The sequence below is a fragment of the Myxine glutinosa genome, chromosome 12 (assembly GCF_964187855.1).
Source record: "Myxine glutinosa chromosome 12, kmMyxGlut1.1, whole genome shotgun sequence".
Lineage (NCBI taxonomy): Eukaryota > Metazoa > Chordata > Myxini > Myxiniformes > Myxinidae > Myxine > Myxine glutinosa.
Window position 1 is genome coordinate 24,536,834 of NC_136272.1, and position 20,077 is coordinate 24,556,910.

Genomic DNA, 20,077 nt, shown 5'->3' on the forward strand with positions numbered 1-20,077 from the left:
TTCTGGCATCCAAAAGGTTATGACAAAATATGGAAGGAAGGTCTCCTTTTAAAAATCCATCAATTAGGGATCAAAGGCAAAATGATTTGAAGGAGTGGACACTTTTTGTCCAAAAGAACCTTTCAGACAAGAGTCGGTTAACCCCTGTCCATCATAGTTCAAACTGATAATGGCTTCCACAAGGCAGTGGTGCAAAGCCAAACACATTTTACCTCCTCCACCAAAGGTGGTCAGAGGTTATGTTTTCATACCTGTCTGTCTGTTTGTTTGTCTGTCTGTGAGCAGGATATCACAAAATGTTGTGGACGGATTCGGATGGAATTTGGTGAGAGGTCGGGAATGTGACAAGGACGAAATTATTAGATTTTGGTGAATATCTGGATCCGGATATGACAATTTTTTTGTGATTCTTTACCATTGAGTGCTCGGGCTAAAGCCGATATACAGTACGATATCTCAAAAAGTTGTGGGCGTATTTGAACAAAACAAGGTGGTTGAGTTGCATGATAGACAACAACAGAGCCTGCAGGTTTGCGAGAACAACTGAGTCAAGAGGATTATGGGAGTGAAGAGGGTGGATAGAAAGAGGATCGGTGAACAGAGGGAGGAGATTGATGTGCAGATGAACTTGATGGGGAGATTGATGGAATGACGGCTGAGATGGGCTGGACGTTTGGTGCAGATCGGGGAAGAGACAATGGCAAAGAGAGCGGACACGTTGAGGGAACAAGGCAGCACGAAAAGTGGGAGACCATGGTTGAGATGGGAGGATTGTGTGAGGAGGAATATCAGTAAGGTGGGGGTGGTTGGAGTGGCTTCTGTTTCAGGAGTGGATTTCAAATAACAACACATCACATGGTACAAATGAGTCATATCTATGAATTCAACAGTGGCAATACATAATAACACAACAATATATATCTATATCTACAGTCACATGAAAAAGTAAGTACACCCCATGTAAAGTTTTGACTTTTTCAACATATTTCAACATACAGCTATTTGATCTTCATTTCAACAATATTGATAGATAAAGGTGATATAATATAACAAATATCATGAATCATTTACATTTTGTAGTCCATTGTATCATTTAAATAAACAAAAATGCTAATTTCGCATGTGGAAAAAGTAAGTACACCCTTGGCTCCCATAGGTGGTATTGCCCCCTTTGGCAGAAACAACCTCAAGTAGGCGTTTCTTGTAACTGTCTACCAGTCTCTGACATCGACTGGGAGAAATTTTTACCCACTCCTCCATGCAGAATTCTTTCAGCTGTGCGATGTTTGAGGGGTTTCTTGCATGCACAGCTCGTTTCAAATCCCCCCACAACATCTCAATGGGATTTAGATCCGGGCTTTGACTTGGCCGTTCCAGAACCCTCCATTTCTTTCTTTTCAGCCATTCCTTGGTGGATTTACTGGTATGTTTAGGGTCATTGTCATGTTGCAAGATCCACCTTCGGTTGAGCTTCAACTTTCCGACAGATGGCCTCACATTATCCTCAAGCACCCTCTGGTACAATGAAGAATTCATAGTGGATTCTATGATGGTGAGCTGCCCAGGCCCAGATGCAGCAAAGCTGCCCCAAACCATGATATTTCCACCACCATGCTTTACAGTTGGTATCAGGTTCTTGTGGTCAAATGCTGTCTTTGGTTTTCGCCAAACATGTCTTCTGGTACTGTGGCCAAATAGCTCTACCTTTGACTCATCTGTCCAGAGCACATTGTTCCAGAAGTGCTGGTCTTTGCCTCGGTGTTCATTGGCAAACTTTAGTATTTCCCTGATGTTCTTTTTGGGCAGCAAAGGTTTCCTCCTGGCACACCTCCCATGTCGATCAAATTTGTGCAGCCTCTTTCTAATGGTAGACTCGTGCACTTTGACATCAACAGTGGCAAGAGCTACCTGTAGGTCCCGTGATGACATTCTGGGGTTCTTAGAAACTTCTTTCAGCATCTTGCGGTCTGCTCTCGGGCTGAACCTGCTGGGGCGGCCTGGCCTGAACAAGTTGGCAGTTGTTTGGAATCGTCTCCACTTGTAGATGATCTTCCGGACAGTCGAATGATTGATTTCAAATTCTTTGGAGATCTTTTTAAATCCCTTCCCAGACTCGTGGGCATCTATAACCTTCTTTCTGAAGGCCTCAGAGAGCTCTTTTGATCTAGGCATGGTGACACCACACACCTCAACAACAAAGAGCAAACCAAACTAAATGTCTGAGGTTTAAATAAGACAGGTTCCTCCAAGATCCTCTCTGACGATGCTCTAATAATTTGCACCTGAGCTGGTGCACCTGATTCTAATTTTAGGTATTTGAAGTAGTGATAAATGTCGGGGTGGTGTACTTACTTTTTCCACATGCGAAATTTGCATTTATGTTTATTATAAATTGTGCAATGGACTACAAAATGTAAATGTTTCATGATATTTGTTATATTGTTACGGACGCGGTTTAGATGTTATTTTGACCGAGCGGTTGGTATGACCGCGACCGAACAGTTATTCCCCGACTAGACCCCGATTCCACCCAGACGTTGACCACATCGCGCTATGCTAAATCAATGATGGAAAGGACACAACGACTGGGATAGATGAAACGACGCAAGGGGTACAGTTCTCAAGACCTCCGGAGGAGGGTATAATTACAGTGGTGGAGAAAAGGGGGTAGATTACACGGCAGGGTGAGGTAAAAGACACAGAAGAGATGGGCACTTAATTACAGTCTTATCTTATCCCAGACAGACCACAGACAAACGGAACAAGGCTGACTTATACAGGGATTGATGGCAGGAAGGGACAGGTAGTCGATAGCACAAGGTGCACCTTGGCTCGGGGACAGGATAAAGCACGGTCCAGTCCAGAGATGCGGGGAGGCTTCACAGCGCTCGGAGGGTACGTCTTGCTTGCTCCAAGCTCAGCGCGCATCTGACGTCACCTCCCTCTTCCTGCGCATGCTCAGCGGGGAGTGACACGCCCTCGGCTGGTTGGCTCCGCCCCCCTGGGGCCGGTCCGCCGCTTCCATTGGGTGCGGGGGTTACCGGGCTCCGCCCTTGACGAGGAGCTGACAGGGAGCCCCTATTTGGTAACCCCGTCGAGCACATGTTCGATGGCGGCTCGTTGGGAAGGCCTCGTGCCCTCCCAACACCCCCTACCAACCAAGCCGGAGTGAGGACGCGCACTCCCTGTGCACACCGCTGCCGTTGCTGTTGTTGTTGTTGTTGCTGAACCGTGAGGAAGAGCTGCGGGGAGGTATTGGGAGGTCCTAAACTTCCTAACGGTGCCATACAATCACATTCTGGTGCAACGAAGGGTCAGAATGAATGGAAACGAGTCCTTAACTGACATAGATTAAGAATAACTAGCAAGATGTCCTATAGTTGTCTTACATGAGATGCGGTGAACCTGGGCACGACATTTAATGGGGGAAATAGGGGGAGGTCCGGTCTACAGAGTGTTGTTTACAGAAAATGGGACTAGGGAATGGGGGATTGGGGATAGTTGGGAAGTATTGAGGAAATAGGGGATTATTTACAAGCGGATATGGATGGATGCAAATCCCATATCCGCAACAATATTATATCACCTTCATCTATCAATATTGTTGAAATGAAGATCAAATAGCTGTATGTTGAAATATGTTGAAAAAGTCAACGCTTTACATGGGGTGTCCTTACTTTTTCACGTGACTGTAGGTCCCCTAATTTTACAAATTAATTTAACATTGCCTGGTTTGTAAGGAACCATGACATTGTTTCTGCAAGAGCACAACAGTGCACGATTTCTATCTTGAGTCAGTGAGAAATAAAATAAATTTTTTTTTTTTTTGTATACTGAATCGAGGCTCGTGAAAGAGCTAACATTTATTTCACAAACAAATCAACCAGACAAACAAAATATATAAAAAGAGGGAGCGGAAGACAAGATGGGGAGAGAAGGGGAAGCACACAAACATAACATTTGAGAGCAGGGAGATGTGTGGGTGAGGGCTTGGGGGGAGGAGGCGTGGGAAGGGGGAGGGGGGGGGGTGGGAGAACTATAAAACACAAGGACACCAAGCGAGGGGGGGGGGGGGTTGGAGAACGATAAAAACACAAGGACACCAAGCGATAATTCGCCCACTCTCTCTCCTTCTCAGAAAACACCGTATAATAATATATATTGCTTATAATTCCTCCGACAGCCACACTCCCTGGGGGTTAAAAACCCGATCAAAATCCATGTCTGAGTCAAACCAACGTCCGCTGGGGGTTAAAAGGGCTAAAATCCTGTTCAAAATCGATGTCTGAGTCAAAGCCACACCCCTCCTGGGGGATAAAAGGGCTAAAAAAGGACCCCTGTAGCGGCTGCCGCTGGGATTACACAATCGCTTTGCACCTATCAAGGACGCGGAGCGATCACCAGGCCGGGCTCGTCCAGGACGCCCGGGCAGGCCCGCGCTCGACTTGCCAGGCCTCGGTCGGGACGCCCGGGCAGGCTCGCCCTCAACTTGCCAGGCCGCAGCCGGGACGCGGGGCCACGCCCCCTGGCGCCAGGCCTGGGCAAACCCCCTGGCAGAATAGATATATATTGCTGACCGTAAAACGTTTTTCCCAGAGTGCCTGAGTGTTTGATTCGAATAAAGCAGCTCAGATGAATTCAAGCTTTTTGTCGCGTCCATTCTTTCGATCGACGTGGGAGCCACAGCTCCTTCATTGGTGACCTACCGACATGGACACGGCAGTCGCCCTTAAACTGCCTACCTTCTGGGAGGCTCACGCGGCGGTTTGGTTCGCACAAGCGGAGTCCCTGTTCGCCCTGCGGGGCATCACGGCGGACGACACCCGCTTCCACCACGTGGTCGCTGCGCTCGGGTCGGCCACCGCAGCCCGCGCCCTGAGCCTCCTCGAGAGCCCGCCAGCCGCTGACAAATACGGCGCGATTAAGAAGCTTCTCCTCGATGCTTTCGCCCTCCCAGCGGCGGAACGCGCACGGCGCCTGCTCGATTTGCCTGAGCTCGGCGACACGCGCCCTTCCGAGCGAATGGACTACATGCTTTCGCTGCTCGGCGAGCACTCTCCGGCATTCCTGTTCCGGGAGCTGTTCCTCCGTCAGCTGCCTAACCCGGTACGCCTCGCCCTGGCAAGCACGACGATCACAGATCCCCGGGCCCTTGCCAGAGAAGCCGACAAAATCTCCGCCGCGGGACAGCGCATCGCAGCGGCGACATGGGACCCGCCGCCGCCTGATGCACCATCCATGGCGCCCGAGCACCCGGCGCGTTCGACGGCCGAACTGCCGACGCAATTGGCGGCCGCTATACCGAGCCGACCACGTCCAGCACGACGTCCGAAGCCTCCACCCGACCAAGCGTGGTGTTCCTATCATGCCAGGTTCGGACAGAAGGCCCGGACATGCCGACCCCCGTGCACCTTCGGCGGGTCGGGAAACGGCCAGGCCGGCGTTCACTACCTGCCATGAGCGCCGGCCACAGTCACACGGGCAACTTACTGTTCATCACGGATAAAGCGTCCGGACGGCGCTTCCTGTGCGACACCGGCGCCCAAGTGAGCGTCATGCCCGCCTCTGACCAGGACAGGCAATCCGCGGTTTGCGGCCCCTCCTTGGTTGCGGCCAACGGATCGACTATCCGCACCTTCGGCCCGCGCAACGTCACCCTCTGCTTCGGCGGCCAACGCTTTGCTTGGACGTTTGTAACCGCCAACGTGCCCATGGCTCTGCTAGGCGCCGACTTCCTCTGCGCACACGGACTGCTGGTGGACGTCCAACGGCGTCGTTTAATCAACGCTGAAACCTTCAGCTCCCTGGTATGCACATTGAGCAGCTCCGCGCCGACCGAGCTGGCATGCACCGTCCCGGCGGCGAACGAGTTTGCTCGCCTGCTCGCGGAGTTCCCGGCCCTCACGCGGCCGACGTTTTCGGCCGTCGCAGTACGGCATGGGATCGAGCACCACATACCAACCACGGGCCCGCCGGTCTACGCCAGGGCCCGCCGCCTCGACCCAGCCAAGCTTGCCGTTGCGAAGGCCGAATTCGACGCGTTGGAGCACCTCGGCATCGTGCGGCGCTCCGATAGCGCGTGGGCCTCGCCACTGCACATCGTGCCAAAGCCGGGGGGTGGATGGCGCCCGTGTGGCGACTACCGCCGTCTTAATGACGCTACAACACCCGACAGGTACCCGATCCCGCATATCCAAGACTTCTCCGCCCGCCTGGCGGGACGGGTCATTTTTTCGAAAATTGATCTCATACGGGGATATCACCAGGTACCTGTCAGGGCGGCCGACGTCCCTAAAACGGCAGTCATCACGCCGTTCGGCTTATTCGAGTTCTTGCGGATGCCGTTTGGTCTCAAGAACGCGGCTCAGGCGTTCCAGCGCTTGATGGACGGCGTGCTGCGTGACCTGCCGTTCCTTTTCGTTTACCTGGACGACATCCTCGTCGCCAGCACGTCCCGGGCCGAGCACCTCCTCCACCTCCGAACACTGTTCGGGCGCCTCAGCGAGCACGGCCTCATCGTCAACCCGGCCAAATGCCACTTCGGCACGACGGCCGTTGATTTTTTGGGCCACCACATCACCAAGAACGGGGCTGTGCCGCTGCCAACCAAGGTCGAGGCCATCACCACTTTCCCGCGTCCCCGCACCATAAAGGCCCTGCAGGAATTCCTGGGAATGGTGAATTTTTATCACCGCTTCGTGCCCCGCGCTGCTCAACTCATGCGGCCCCTCTACGAAGCCCTCCGGGGCAAGCCGGCCAAGCACGACATCGCCTGGTCCGCAGCAATGGATGCGGCCTTCCAAAGCTCAAAGCGGGCCCTCGCCGACGCAACACTGCTCGCTCACCCGGTGCTCAACGCTCCCATCGCCCTCACCACGGATGCCTCCGACTACGCGGTGGGCGCCGTACATGAGCAATGGGTGAACGGGGTTTGGCAGCCACTCGCTTTTTTCAGCCGGCAGCTCCGGCCGAACGAGCTCAAATACAGCACGTTTGACCGGGAGCTCCTCGGTCTACACCTGGCCGTCCGCCATTTCCGCCACCTCCTGGAGGGCCGACCTTTCACGGCGTTCGTCGACCACAAGCCGTTGGTTTACGCCATGGCCAAGGTCACGGAGCCATGGTCGGCCCGCCAACAGCGCCACCTCTCCGCCGTGTCGGAGTTTACCACGGACATCCGGCACGTCGCCGGCAAAAACAACGCCGTGGCCGACTGTCTTTCCCGGGCCAGCGCGAACGCGGTCCACCTGGGCGTGGATTTTGCGCTTATGGCGGCGGACCAAACCACCGACACCACGGTGCAAGCCCTCCGGGCGGCGGACACGGGCCTCCGCCTGGCCGACATCCCCTGCGCGGACACTGTCCTGCTCTGCGACGTCTCCCAAGGCCGGCCTCGCCCCATCGTGCCCGTCACCTGGCAACGCCGCATCTTCGCCTCCCTCCACGGCCTTTCCCACCCGGGCCGGAAAGCTTCCCAGAAGCTGGTGTCGGCGCGTTTCGTCTGGCACGGCCTTCGTCGGGACGTCCGCGATTGGACCAGCGCCTGCACCGCCTGCCAACGGGCCAAGGTCCACCGACACACCCAGGCCCCGCTGGCACCTTTCACCGTGCCCGAACGACGTTTCGACCACGTCAACGTGGATCTGGTGGGCCCCCTTCCCCCATCACGAGGGTTCACACACCTGCTCACCATGGTGGACAGGACCACCAGGTGGCCGGAGGCCGTTCCCCTCGTCTCCACCACCACCGCCGACGTGGCGCAGGCCTTCATCGCCACCTGGGTCGCCCGCTTCGGCGCACCGGCGGACATCTCGTCAGACCGCGGACCACAGTTCACCTCCGAGCTGTGGGGCGCGGTCGCCCGCAACCTGGGGGTCAAGCTCCACCGTACTACGGCCTACCACCCCCAAGCAAACGGGTTGTGCGAGCGATTCCACCGCTCCATGAAGGCCGCGCTCATGTCCGGCCTTCAAGACGGCGGTTGGGCCGACCGGCTGCCGTGGGTCCTTTTGGGCCTTCGCACGGCCCCCAAGGAGGACCTCCAGGCATCCACCGCCGAGCTGGTCTATGGCCAGGTGCTACGCGTCCCGGGCGAATTCGTGCCCGACGCTACCAGCCCCTGGTCCGCAGCTCGCCAGCGCTCGGACCTCCAGGAGGCCGCCCGACGGTTTGCCCCCGTGCCGACATCCCACCACGGTGACCCCCAGTCCTACGTCCCCCCAGCACTCCGCACCGCGGAGTATGTTTTTGTGCGTCACGACGCACATCGGCGGCCACTCCAGCCGCCGTACGACGGGCCCTTCCGGGTGCTGCGACGGGACGACAAGTCGTTCGTCATCGACATCGGCGGCAGGTCGGACCGGATTGCAGTGGACCGCCTCAAGCCGGCGCACGTGGACGTCGACCACCCACCACGGGTGGCCCTCCCGCCGCGGCGAGGCCGCCCCCCGTCCACGGTGCCCCCCACTCGACCGCCCACCACCTCACCGGACCCCCTCCCACGACCCGCCAGGGGTCGCTTCGGCCGGGTCATCAGGACCCCCCTCAAGTTGACCCTGCCGGTGCAAGTCGATTCTGGGGGGACGTGTGTAGCGGCTGCCGCTGGGATTACACAATCGCTTTGCACCTATCAAGGACGCGGAGCGATCACCAGGCCGGGCTCGTCCAGGACGCCCGGGCAGGCCCGCGCTCGACTTGCCAGGCCTCGGTCGGGACGCCCGGGCAGGCTCGCCCTCAACTTGCCAGGCCGCAGCCGGGACGCGGGGCCACGCCCCCTGGCGCCAGGCCTGGGCAAACCCCCTGGCGGAATAGATATATATTGCTGACCGTAAAACGTTTTTCCCAGAGTGCCTGAGTGTTTGATTCGAATAAAGCAGCTCAGATGAATTCAAGCTTTTTGTCGCGTCCATTCTTTCGATCGACGTGGGAGCCACAGCTCCTTCACCCCGATCAAAACCTGTGTCCGAGTCAAAGCCACATCCACCTAGGGTTAAAAAGCAGTCAAAACCCATGTTCGGTCAAACCCACATCCCCTGGGGGTTAAAAACACAGTCAAAACCCATGTCCGAGTCAAAGCCACATCCCCTGCGGGTTAAAACCGATCAAAACGCCAATTAAACTCGGTGGAGACGTGGTTGAATGGTCTAAGCCGGTAGTTGCACGGTCAGAATTCGAAAGAACCTGGTCCCGTGTGGGGTTCGATCCCCGCCGTTGCCGAGACTGGACATGAGGCACCGTGGGCTTCAGTGGTGAGATGAGGCCTTGCGGATAATTGTTCAGTTACAGCAAATGCGCTAAGATTAGCCCACGTAAGGTTCCCACCATTTTTAATTTTTCACTGGAAACCGCATTAATACATTTTAATTCTTCCACTCATGCGTTCATTGCTGTGACGTCAGCTTCCCCTTCTCATCAATGTTTTTTAAAAAGAGCCTTTAAAGAATATTATTAATCCTTGAGGAATTATCTTTTCGGTTATATAATCGATGGAGAATCCGGGGAAAAAAATAAATATATCAGTTTCCTTCCGAAGAACCTCAAAGGAAAAGTTTGAATCTCAAACGAAATGCTCTGTGAATATGCCACTTTCTAAAGCTTATACACCGCTCCAATAGTGTACGGAAGGGTTGCGTGCACACTTTTTACAGGTTATTTTATATGTTGCTGAGCAGGAATAGTGTAAATGTACTCGTAATTTAACGTCATGAGTTTTACCCAAACCGACCAATCCCCTCAATCCTCATCAGTACCCTACGTCACTTCCTCTCCTGCCGTCGCCCATTTGTCGTCACCACGACCCAATCGGCGGATGGATTTGTTTTCCAATTCGCTCTTCGACTTCTTGTTGTGATATTTATCGGTACTTTAGAGTATTTTGAAATGTAGGATTCGATTCGGATTTGTTTCATTCGTAAACAGGGTGAAGAATGAAGAAAATAACTTGTCAACATCAATCAAAATCAACATAAATTGTCAACTTGTGTTTGGTTAGTAAAATCAGGAAGTCGTGCCATGTGGGGAATGTCGAGTCGCGGGAAGTGATTGAGGAGATCGACCTTGAAATATCATGGATAGGGAATAGAGCTTCCATGAGAATGTGGCAGTTCAACCAAACATTTGGGCTAATCAAACGATCCTTTGTGAGTCTGGATGGAGGAATCTGTTGGAGTCTGGCAACATTCCCTGGATTCGGGACATTGATGAAGTCGAGAAGGTCCAGAGACGAGCTACAAGTACAAGGATGATTCCCACCCTCCGTGAACTTTCCTGTCCGGAGAGACTCCGACATTTCAATATGTTTTCCCTCTTCCCCGGAATATTGTCGATGCTCAATTTGTTGAAGCTTTCAAACAGGGCCCAGACAAGGTTTGGTGGGATGAGCGTTTTCAGTTGCACTGATCGTCAACCAATCATGAGCACTCCATCCTGCACCAACCACCAAATTAACCAAGTACTATCCATTGTGCAGACCAGAAGATCTGCAGGACTACCTTCACTTCCCCAGACAAGATGATGATGATGAAGAAAAAGAGGGAGGTTATGAGCAGGGGTCGGAAGGTTATTAGGTGGGGGAAGTGCAGGGAGTACAAGAAGAGCGTGGGGGTCAGGTTTGAGCAAATTGGTGAAGAAGTGGAAGGTTTAGAGGAGTTGAAGTATGGAGAGGCGTTTAAGGGAATTGCAGAAGTGTTGTGTGGAAGGACGCCAAGAAAGGGGGCATCTTCCAGGGATAGAAACCAGGTATGGTGGACACAGGAAGTGGTGAAGGCAGTTGGTGAAAAGAAGGAGATTTGGAAGAGGATAGAGAAGATCAAGAATAGAAGGAGGCAACCGGATGTGGGGTTGCTGCACTTGTATGGGCAGAAAAAGAAAGTAGCAATAAGAGAGCTGTGAATAAGGTGAGAATGATATGGAAGAGGAGGTGTACACTGTACAACAAGTTGGAAGAGGATGGTGGGAGGAAGATGGTCTATAAAGTGGCTTGTGATAGCGATGAGGATAGCAAGGACATGAAGGGGGGCAGTGATTACTGATGGAGGTGGGAGGCCAGTGACAGAGAGGTGTGCACTTTTGAAGGTGTGCGGAGGATATTTCAAACAGCTGTTGAAGTGGGAAGGAAGAAAAATGGAGCTGGAGCTACTGAGTTATGTGGAGGGAAAAGTGGAGTTGGTGGAGATCATGGAAGAAGAAGTGCAGATGGCATTGAAGAGGCTGAAAAGGGGAAGAGCGCCAGACAGTGATGAGGTGAGTACTCATATGATTGTTGCAGCAGGAGAAGTCGGCATCAGGTGAACGAAGTTGTTGAACGAAGTGAACGAAGAGATGGGTCAATTCCAGAGGAGTGGAGGACAGGGTTAATTGTGCCGATATGGAAGGGGAAGGGGGATGTCCAAGGGAATGAAGGGAAGAGTTCAGGTTGGTACTGGGATGTTGGAGGAGTTCAGTGTGAACATGAGTTTGACGCAAGTTCTCCACCCATTCATGTTTATCATGGTGTTGGAGCTGCAAAGCAGGACAACATGAAAGATATTGTGGGGAGGATATTGTTTGCGGACAATCTGGTTGTTGTGGTGGAGTGTGCGGGAGATGCAGGAAGGTGAGCATCCATGTGGTATTTACCCGATTTCTAATTTTGTATGTTTATGTCTTTTGCATTTTTAGCTGTCAGCTCTCTACCTTTTTTTTTTTTTACCTCCGCCACCGAAGGTGGATCATGTTCACATGAGGTGATGTTTTCACCCCTGTTTGTTTGTTTGTGAACAAAATATCTCAAAAAGTTGTGGATGGATTTGGATGAAACTTGGAGGACAGGTTGGGTGTCTGACAAGGACAAATATATTCGATTTTGGTGAAGATCTGAATTTGGATTCAGATATGAGTATTATTTAATTTTAAAGTGATTCTTCACCATTGAGAGATCGGCCGAAATGTGTTATACAGGGTGATCAAAAAGTCACTGTGCACCTGTATTTCTCTAGTTACTTGTAGGTGCACAGGGACCTTTTGATCACCCTGTATAACATGATGTTTCAAAAAGTTGTGCACGACTTATGACAAAACTTGTTGGATGAGTTGGTTAGGCGACAAGAACAAGCTCATTCGATGTTGGGTCAGGTCCGGATCCAGATCTGACCTATCGGAGGGATGCAAAACGTAAACTGTTCACCTTGGCCGAGGTATGCTCTCTGGTTTATAAGTGACATTCTAGTTTATAAATGTTGTAGTCCAAACTTTATAGACGTACTCATATTGCAATGGTACAGCACTGTACATACTTTATAGACGATCTAACATTCTAGTTAGTACACTAGGTTTAATGTGTTTTGTGGCCCCGCCTCTATCAGGCTGATTGACAGCCGTTGTTCCACCCACCCCTCTTTATTACTTCATTTCCCAAAGCGTAAATATGCAGTTGCAGCTACCTTTCGTGAAATCATCTCATGTTATGAAAATGTTGAGGTGTCATGGACGTTCTCACTGTAAAATACTGTTACGTTTGTGGAGTAGAGGGTGAATTACCATAGCACAGGTAGGATTGTATGGGGATGGCATGGACCGTGGACACGTAGGGCACAACTCGATGTAGTAAGTCGGGAAACTGGAGCCTCATGTTGTTTATGTGTCATCAGACGGGGGTTTTTTTTACAACTTCAACAAGGCCGGTCATACAACTCACGTCAAGAATAATAACAACCATCCATGAGCCAACCATAACCGGCATAACTGCCGACAGAACCCAGAACATTCCCGATCGGGCTAAACCCCGCCTCCAAAGGAATCGTAACTGGTAGGCCACGCCCTGAGCTTCGTCATTGGTCAAGCAAGACCATCAGGTGTTTTGAGAGAGCTCGGCGATTGGACAGAGTGATGTCAGAGCTCGAAGGTTCGAGAGCAGGAAGAAGAAGACTCTCTCAGTCTGGTCTTTATTCTCGGTCGGTCGCTTTTGATGCTGGCTCTTCTGGCTCAGTGCGCTGGTGCTGAGAGAGAGTAGTGTGGAACTTTTGCGATCGTGAGGAAGAGGTATTAGTGGCGGTTTGTGGGGCTCTTGGTGCTTCGGATGGAGTGGTGACCAAAAGAGGACCGCCCGCACGAGTTAGCTCATGTACATGGGGCTGTGGAGAGCGACTCAGCGCCATTGCTAGTGCGTTTCCCACACGAGTGGCTTCGGGCCACATTGTACTGCCGACTTCATTCAATGATCTCGTTGAGCAAGCTGAGTGCTGGCCGACCAGAGAAAACAATTTATTTTTATCTTATCATTCCCCTGTTATGTATTTGTGTCTGAATGGAGATGTCTCGAAGTAGGATTTATTTTACCCCAACATTCATTTTATTGCCGTGCTTTATTTCATTACATTAATTATTGTGGCGTTTATTTAATTTGTTGTGTGTTTATTTGTCCGTGGGCCCGATAATAAACCTGTGTGGCTTTTGTCTGAGGTAAGCGCTTTGGTTCCCTCACTTGAGCGTGACGGACCAACCGCCAGTTTCGGCTACACGTCTAGGAATTAAGGACCGTTACGGCTATTCGTCATCCAGCGGCGTTAACTGCCGGGCTGACAGGACAATACAGTAAATTAGGTTTGAACAAAGTACTGAGCTTAACACACTTTTGAGTCACTGTCTAAAAAGAGGAATTACAAACGGGACATTTTTGTTCTGTCAATTTTGTAGTTCAGCCATGCTGTCGAAAAGTTTAACCCTTTGCGTGCTTCTGTCGCAGATTTGTCACAAAATGAAATATATATTTTTGAAAATGACAAAAAGATGTGGTTTTCATGAAAGTTTTGAAAAAAAAATGTTGCAGCACACAAAGGGTTAATGAGTGTTATTTTAATGTGAAATCCTCCACAGACAACTGATTGGTTGGTACTTTTTTCGGTTTACAAGTTTGTATCTTGGGAGATTATCTTTTTTGAGGAATTGTGTGTCATTCTTACATAGGAAGTCCTCCGACTTCCTGATATATCATCAACTCAACTTGATATCAGATTTTAAATTGGTCACTATTTATGCGATTTTATCAAATTCATGAAAATGACAAAAAAACATAATCATCTTCTTCATAGCCACTTCAAAATTATTTTCCCAGAAAATGTCCCTCGACTTTTCAATAGCGATCGACGCCCCTGGCTGTAATACAACAAAATGTGAAAAACGTCAAGTGGTGTGAATACTTTCTGAAGGCAATGTATATACTCCAGCTTCTGCAGCAGATGAAGAAAATGTGGAGGAGTTTTATGGAAAGTTGCAGGAAATGGTAGACCATGTGCCTAAATTTGACATTTTAATTATTATGGGAGACTGGAATACAAAAGTTGGAGAAGCAGGAGCACCAGGGATTGCAAGAAAGCATGGACTTGGTATCCAAAATTTGCCAGGGGGGCGAATGCTGGAGTTCTATGCAGAGACAGCTTGTAATTGCAAACACCTGGTTCAACAACCCAAGTACAGACTGTAAACATGAACCTAACTGATGGGCAACATCAAAATCAGATTGACTACATTATAATTGACAGAAAATGAGAAGTGCTGTGCAATCTGCCAATACTCTGCCAGGAACAGACTGAGGGACAGATCATGTAGTCAGGTACACTATGTTTTTTCGTTCAAATTTTTTTGGAGATTAGCAAAACTATACATTTTTGGAATATTCAGAGTATGAGGAATCCAAAAATTAATGTTGGCATTTGCATAGACACCTTTGCGAAAATGACACTCAGGACAGTGATGAAGATCTGTAAAAGCATATTCCTGAACGGTATCGACCGAGTCGATCCTGTGTATAGGACTTATAGTTCAATCTGATACTAACAAGGCTGCTCTCTTGCTTTACAAACCCATACCTATAACTTCAAAGGACTTGCAATATCATGTATTACGTAATACAGTTATATCACAAATATAAAGACAATGGTTTTCAATTACCTTTGTTTGTTGCTTTTCTATAATCCTGAGCACTATTTTGAGGCCTTTGTTGGATTCCTTGACCCAGAAAACATAGGTCTAGCATATTTAATTAAGTTTCTCGGTTGACTCGAAGCCGAGATAGCGCAAAATATGTATTGTATGGCGGCCATTTTGAAAATCCAAAATGGCGGCCATGCAGGTGTCTGTGCAAATGCCAACATTGATTTTCGGATTCTCCATGCTCTGATGATTCCAAAAATGTACAGGTTTGCTCATCTCCCAAAATTTTGAACGAAATTATATTTGTTAACATAGTGAACCTGACTAATGAACTAATTGTGGCAAAACTACCAGTCAAATTGAGAAAGGTGTAAAAAATCAAAAACTCTGACCAGCAAGGAGTTCAGGAGTTCAGGAGTGCAGTACGTCTAATAATTACGTTCTTTTGGAACTATGTCAATTAATTACGTACTCATGCAATGGAAGTACGTCTATTAATTACATACTAAGGAAATGCAAGTGCAGTTGGACCCCGCTATTCGCGGAATCCACGTATTCGCGGGTGATAAAATGTAACCTGTTTCTCTATTCGCGGAAAAGTGTTCTGCCAATTCGCGGGATTTTTTTGTATTCGCGGGGTTTTTTTGTATCGCGATGTTTACCGTGACGTCACGTACCTGATCACGTGACCGCGCTCTTTGTTTTGGTTGGCAAAACACCAACCATGCTGGCCGTCTCTAAGTGGTGAAGTTGTACGATCATTGGTGTGACACCATTTCAAGGACAATGCCTGTGAGCTGCTGTGTTGTTAATTGCACAAATAGATTTGAAAAGAACTCGGGAATAAGTTTCTATAGAATTCCAGAGAAAGAACCCAAACGATCGGCTTGGATAAATGCCATTCGGAGAAAACAATGGAACCCAACAGCGCACACTCGTGTTTGTAGTACACATTTCTTGTCAGGTTTGTGAAATTTACAGTTTTTTTTGTTATTAACTTTGTGTTGATTTTAGGAAGAAAAGAAGTTGCATGTCATTTTGGTTTGTTTTGTTTCTTTAGTTTTCTAACAGAGCTTCGTTGGCTTTCAGGTAAACCCAACGACATCTCCAATGACCCAGATTTCGTTCCTAATTTGTTGATGGGGTACATGGAGAATGGAGAGCTGGAGCGTTCAGTGAAGAAGAAAAAAAGGCACTTACGTATTAAGCAGCATGCTGAAACAAAAAACAAGGTGGAAGAAGAGAGGGAGAGAGCAAGAACAGATCAGTTGCAAGGAGCTGAGATCCTCCTGGAACTATCCATGAGTATTCTAGCTGCCCCTTGTGAAGAGACCAGTCCTCCAATTGAAGAAATAAATGGGGACGGTTAGTCCAATTATCATCAACCTTGAGTGTCAGCAACCCCTTCTGATTAATAATATTTGAATATTTTCATACGTTCCATTTGTTGTTTGTGCAATCAGGTGATGACCAGCAGAAAGAACCTGACCGATGTGATGAGCTTCAGAAGGAGAACAAAATGCTATACAAGGAACTTGAGAGGCTCCAAGAGGAAAACAGAGAACTGAAGCTTAAATTGCAACAAGCACAATTCAATGAACAATTTCTTGTCACTGGCAATTCGGAGTTCAAAACAAATTTTTTCACAGGTTCCCAAATTTTGGAGTATTTTCGTGGGCTCTTGCTCTTTGTGCACCTGTGCTACCCACGTCCAAAGTCTTGTCACAACCATGCATTTTTCTCATGATATTGATGAAACTTAGACTTGGTCTACTCAATCAAGATTTGGCTTTTAGGTTTAATGTATCTACTTCATTGGTGTCTAAATTGATTAATGATGGGTTGCCAGAAATAGCCCAAAAGTTATGCTTCCTAGTCAGATGGCCTGAAAAGGATGATGTTATTCGGACACTCCCCTCTGTATTTAAACCATCATATTCGAAATGTAGAGTGATAATCGATTGTACCGAGATCTTTTGTGAGAGGGCTCGTAATCTGACAATGCGGGCACATACTTGGTCAAACTACAAGCATCACAATACTCTGAAAATATTAGTTGGCATAAATCCAGCTGGGGGTGTATCATTTATATCGAAAGCATTTGGAGGGAGGGTGTCAGACAAAATGATAACTCAAATGTCAGGGTTTTTGGATCTCATCGAAAATGACGACCAAGTCTTAGCTGACAGAGGTTTTCTTATCGAAGAAGAACTGGCAATAAGAGGTGCTCGTCTAGCCATTCCAAGTTTTACCAGGGGCAAAAAGCAGCTCACAATGAAGGAGGTGGAAATGTCTCGAAGTTTGGCTAGAGTGAGGATACACATCGAACGCGTGATGGAGAAATTGAAAATTTTAAATCTAATTGCAAATATTGTACCCCTGTCTCTTGTGCTACACATTGATAACATGGTTATGATAGCAGCAGCGATAACCAATTTGCACCCCAGATTAGTCAGATAGATGCCCAGATTAGTCAGATATCACACTGTTATTTGTTGACTGGTCACAAAACAAGATTATTCAGCCTCTTCTCATGTTTGTACAAAATTGTATTCATCTATGAATGGTATGTTTTTAATTTCAGTGACAGACTGTTTGCTCTGTTGCATGACCTTGTATTCACTTGCGTATCAGGGAACCTTTTTGGTATTTTTTTTAAATAAAAAATTATTTTATATTGAACAAAATATGTTGCTTTGTTATTGCACGGAAGCTCACATGACAAACTTGAGATCGACAACGGAACTTTAATAAATACAAAACTGGTAAACATGTGCATGCACAATAATCAAATGCAATATAGCTGTTCCTCTGTGCTTTGAATTGCCTCGTTCTAATCTTCCTTCTCTTCCAAGCTCCGTGTTAGGCATTCAGGAAGCAGTTCACACAAAAAGAATGATTGGCATTTTTCCACAACAGAATTCACATACAGTGCATTGAAAGGAATATTTTCCACAACATGTAATGACTTGCTTGTGAAAACGCACAAATCTGCAACTTGCAATTCATTGACTAACATCTGGAGTTGCACCTGTGTGTAATAAGGATGGGACTCTTTGAGAGTGCCATCAACATCCAGATAGAACTGTTGATCATTTATTGCGGCCTCAAGCGTAGAGACATCTCTGTGTTTGTAAGGGCATTTTATTTCAAGCACTCTTGGTTGGCAGCAATCACATGTCACAATCCCATCCGCAGACGCTCCAATGTATGGCCGGTCCTTATCCAGAACCAACCCAGAGAGTCGGCAACTAATGTTCTTGTGCTGAGCCCCTGATTTTGTGCAGACATAAGCATCCCTCGCTTTTGACTCGTTGGCTAATCCCCATTTTATAGCAGGCACTATCTCTAGATTTCTCGAATCATAGCCCATGATTCTTTTCACAAGCAGACCAGGTGCAGTCGTTGACTTCCTTGTGAAAACTTCATGTGCAATACTCGCAGTAATGCGACCCCTCCTCTGCTCCGTCCAGAGAGGACACACAGCCTGACCCCTGGTAACTTTCTCCAGTTGTGCAATCTGGTCACAGGTTATTGAGGTCAACCTGCAATATAGCTGGTCACACTCTGCCCGGAGATCAGACTGTGACCAAGAGGAATACTCCTCCCTGCACAGTGAGGTTAGGGGCTCAGGTAGATACATCTCGTCTTCCTCTTCAGTAGCGGTCTGTCTCTTCGGCGTCCAGTTTTGGAATGAGGCTAAAAAATGCTGCATTTGGACAGACAGCTTTAAGATCTTTTAGCATATCCAAATCAGGGAGTGTTTGTCTTTTCTTTTTTTTTTGTATACTGAATCGAGGCTCGTGAAAGAGCTAACATTTATTTCACAAACAAATCAACCAGACATTTTTTTGTGGTCTGGCATACAACAGTTTTGACTTCTTTCTGGCGGTTACGTTTGAGCAAATCCTTGCAGTCAACCACAGACTTGGGGTTCAACTGAAAAAATATGTACAAACAAATAGTATGAGGGTCAAACAAATTGTGATCAAAATACAACAATATAAAATAATCTCTGAAACACGAATGTTTTAAAATATTGGACAGGTACCTTTTCTCTGAATGTCTTGTTCCACTGACATGCTTCACTTGTGCAAGACTGTGTTAATCCTAGCTTCACTGCGGCTTCTATTTTGAAATGCACTGCAGCGACGTGGCTGCAAACTTCTCCCAACCTGGAGTGGGCACACAATAACAACATAAATCTTTGTTTAATCAAAACTCATAAATATTGCACAATGTATGTAATTGACAAACGTCAAAAGGCAATATTTATCGCTCACCCAGCCATACATGTCAATGTGCACAGTAGACAGAAGCTTCCTTCTTCCCCACACACACCCAGGCCTCATGAGGTTTGTTGTTGAGATGCTGTGATGGTATGACTTTGCCTTTGATAAAGCAGAATGGTACATCATTCCCGATTGCATGATACCACAGTGGCTTCACATGACCACTTTAAAAAAAATTGTATGCCTCGAGTGACCTGAATGCCTTCAGTGACTCCCTTGTGTAGATACCCGGTGTGTCGATCAAATACGTGTACACATCGCCGTAGTTCAAATCTGGCCAGCAAGATGGATTGTTTTGCCATCCTTTCAATGCAAATGGATCCAGAAGAATATCCTCACCATTCCTATAACTCAACTTCGATTTGTACCGAGATTTTGCAACAGTGTCAAGACTATTAAAATACTCCGAAACGATCACATGTGTGTCAAGCGACGCCATTGTGCAAAACGAAAACACTGCGCTTTTGTCAACCAGGCTGCTGCGCATGCGCGGATATGGTGGGTTTGTTTATAAACAGTGAACATCGCTATTCGCGGCCGGCTTCATGAAATCAAGGTTGTTTTTTTTCCTATTCGAATATGTAGAAGGGCCATGTTCTGCAAATTAGCGGTTTTTCAGGGGCGCAAAAATTATTTTTCACGAGTCGTGAGCTTGACATATGGTATTTATAAAACCCATCTTTCACCAGCCATGCATAAAGCAGCTCGACATATGCAAAAAAAACATCTACAAGGCGTGAGCATGACCTGCTTATACATTCGCTGCTGTGTCCTTTGCGTTTTCATGGCTTTCGCGGCCGAAAATTTTAGCTGCACTATCAGCGAGCTTTGCGGGATATCCCACTAGTCAACCCAACGAATTATAGAATGCAAATGCT

The 20,077-nt window shown here is 48.3% G+C and overlaps 1 protein-coding gene and 1 long non-coding RNA gene across 2 annotated transcripts in view; one reads left to right on the forward strand and one right to left on the reverse strand.

Moving 5' to 3' along the window:
- The window catches only part of LOC137438099 (uncharacterized), a 144,171-nt gene extending 126,584 nt beyond the window's left edge, over window positions 1-17,587 (forward strand). Inside the window, exons 6-7 of the mRNA XM_078766579.1 lie at window positions 15,997-16,272; window positions 16,371-17,587. Of these exons, the coding sequence (XP_078622705.1) occupies window positions 15,997-16,272; window positions 16,371-16,654 (560 nt within the window). The 3' untranslated portion in view covers window positions 16,655-17,587. The remainder of the gene's footprint in view (window positions 1-15,996; window positions 16,273-16,370) is intronic.
- A 47-nt stretch (window positions 17,588-17,634) lies between these two features.
- Window positions 17,635-19,033, reverse strand: LOC144888420 (uncharacterized). Its single transcript, XR_013620996.1, has 2 exons — window positions 18,959-19,033; window positions 17,635-18,846 (listed from the first exon to the last, which is right to left on the reverse strand). It is a non-coding gene; the product is annotated as an uncharacterized LOC144888420 (long non-coding RNA).
- Window positions 19,034-20,077: the final 1,044 nt, after the last annotated feature.